Source organism: Mus pahari, chromosome 23 (assembly GCF_900095145.1).
Source record: "Mus pahari chromosome 23, PAHARI_EIJ_v1.1, whole genome shotgun sequence".
Taxonomy (NCBI): Eukaryota; Metazoa; Chordata; class Mammalia; order Rodentia; family Muridae; genus Mus; species Mus pahari.
Window position 1 is genome coordinate 27,845,102 of NC_034612.1, and position 1,068 is coordinate 27,846,169.

A 1,068-nucleotide genomic window follows, 5' to 3' on the forward strand; every position below is an offset into this window, starting at 1 on the left:
ACACACACACACACACACACACACACACACACACACCTGTCATTTAGTCGTGCCCTCCTCCCAACAGGACACTGGTATGGGATTACATGAGTGCTCTTCGAGGTCCCTAAAATGACCCTTTCTCTGAGGATGGTAGGGCCTGCCTGCCCTTTCCAAGGTCAGGTGACAAGGGAAAGCTAGCAGCCAGTCTCAAAATAACAGAAAAAAAGAGAGTCAGGCAGGAGGGACTTGGGCCCTTAGGCATGGGGACAAGCCGCTAAGGTTCTTTAAGCTGGAAGTCATTCCCCTTGCTATAGCCTCTCCCAAGAAGCCAGGAACAGGGCAGGCACCAAGCAAGTGCATCTGCAGCCCATTCTACGCTGAACAGAAAATCTGGGGAAAGAACTCTCTTTGATGACAAAGCTGGTGGGCCCCCGAGAAGGGCTGTGGCTAAGCAAAAGGGGCAGGTCTGGTGCAACAGGCGGTGGGTGGGACAGTCGAGGGCTCAGCCTTACCTCCGTTTGGCCTCCTCTTCTTTGTGCTGTCTCCACTCCAGCTTGGTTTTTCGGTAGAGAAGGTTCATGTCGTGGGGCAAGAGGTGGGGGCTGAGGGGCCCTGCTTAATGCCACCAGGCCCGGGGGGCGGCCCTCCCTGGGTCCCGGATCCACTTGATAAAGGGAACAGGTGGAGAGAAAAAAGAAGATATGGTTGGGGAAGGGAGGGATGAAAGAGAAAAAGGAGCAGAGACGTGATTTGGGTCTTCAGAAAAGGAAACACAGGCACAGAATATCCCGTACAGTTTAGGGGACCCCTCCCAGCCAGCCAGCCATAGAAGTGTGTCTGTCCAGAATCACACACCCTGACAAAGGTGTTTGGAGCCACAGACACCGAGCGATCGGGTTGGCACAGATTCCCATTCTGTGTAAATATATCCCGAACCACCACAGGCAGACAGACTTCACAAGCAACTCTGTAGGGACACAGCATATTTAGACACACCACAGGCCACAGACATATCTACAAATAGGGACAGACATAAAGGGGCACAGGTAAACACAAACCCAGGAACAACACACACACACACACACA

The 1,068-nt window shown here is 52.9% G+C and overlaps 1 protein-coding gene across 1 annotated transcript in view; it reads right to left on the reverse strand.

The window, feature by feature from the left end:
- Nucleotides 1-1,056, reverse strand: part of Nyap1 (neuronal tyrosine phosphorylated phosphoinositide-3-kinase adaptor 1) — a 9,153-nt gene extending 8,097 nt beyond the window's left edge. Inside the window, exon 1 of the mRNA XM_029533882.1 lies at nucleotides 495-1,056. Coding sequence (XP_029389742.1) covers nucleotides 495-562 — 68 coding nt within the window. The 5' untranslated portion in view covers nucleotides 563-1,056. The remainder of the gene's footprint in view (nucleotides 1-494) is intronic.
- Between the last annotated feature and the right edge of the window lie 12 nt (nucleotides 1,057-1,068).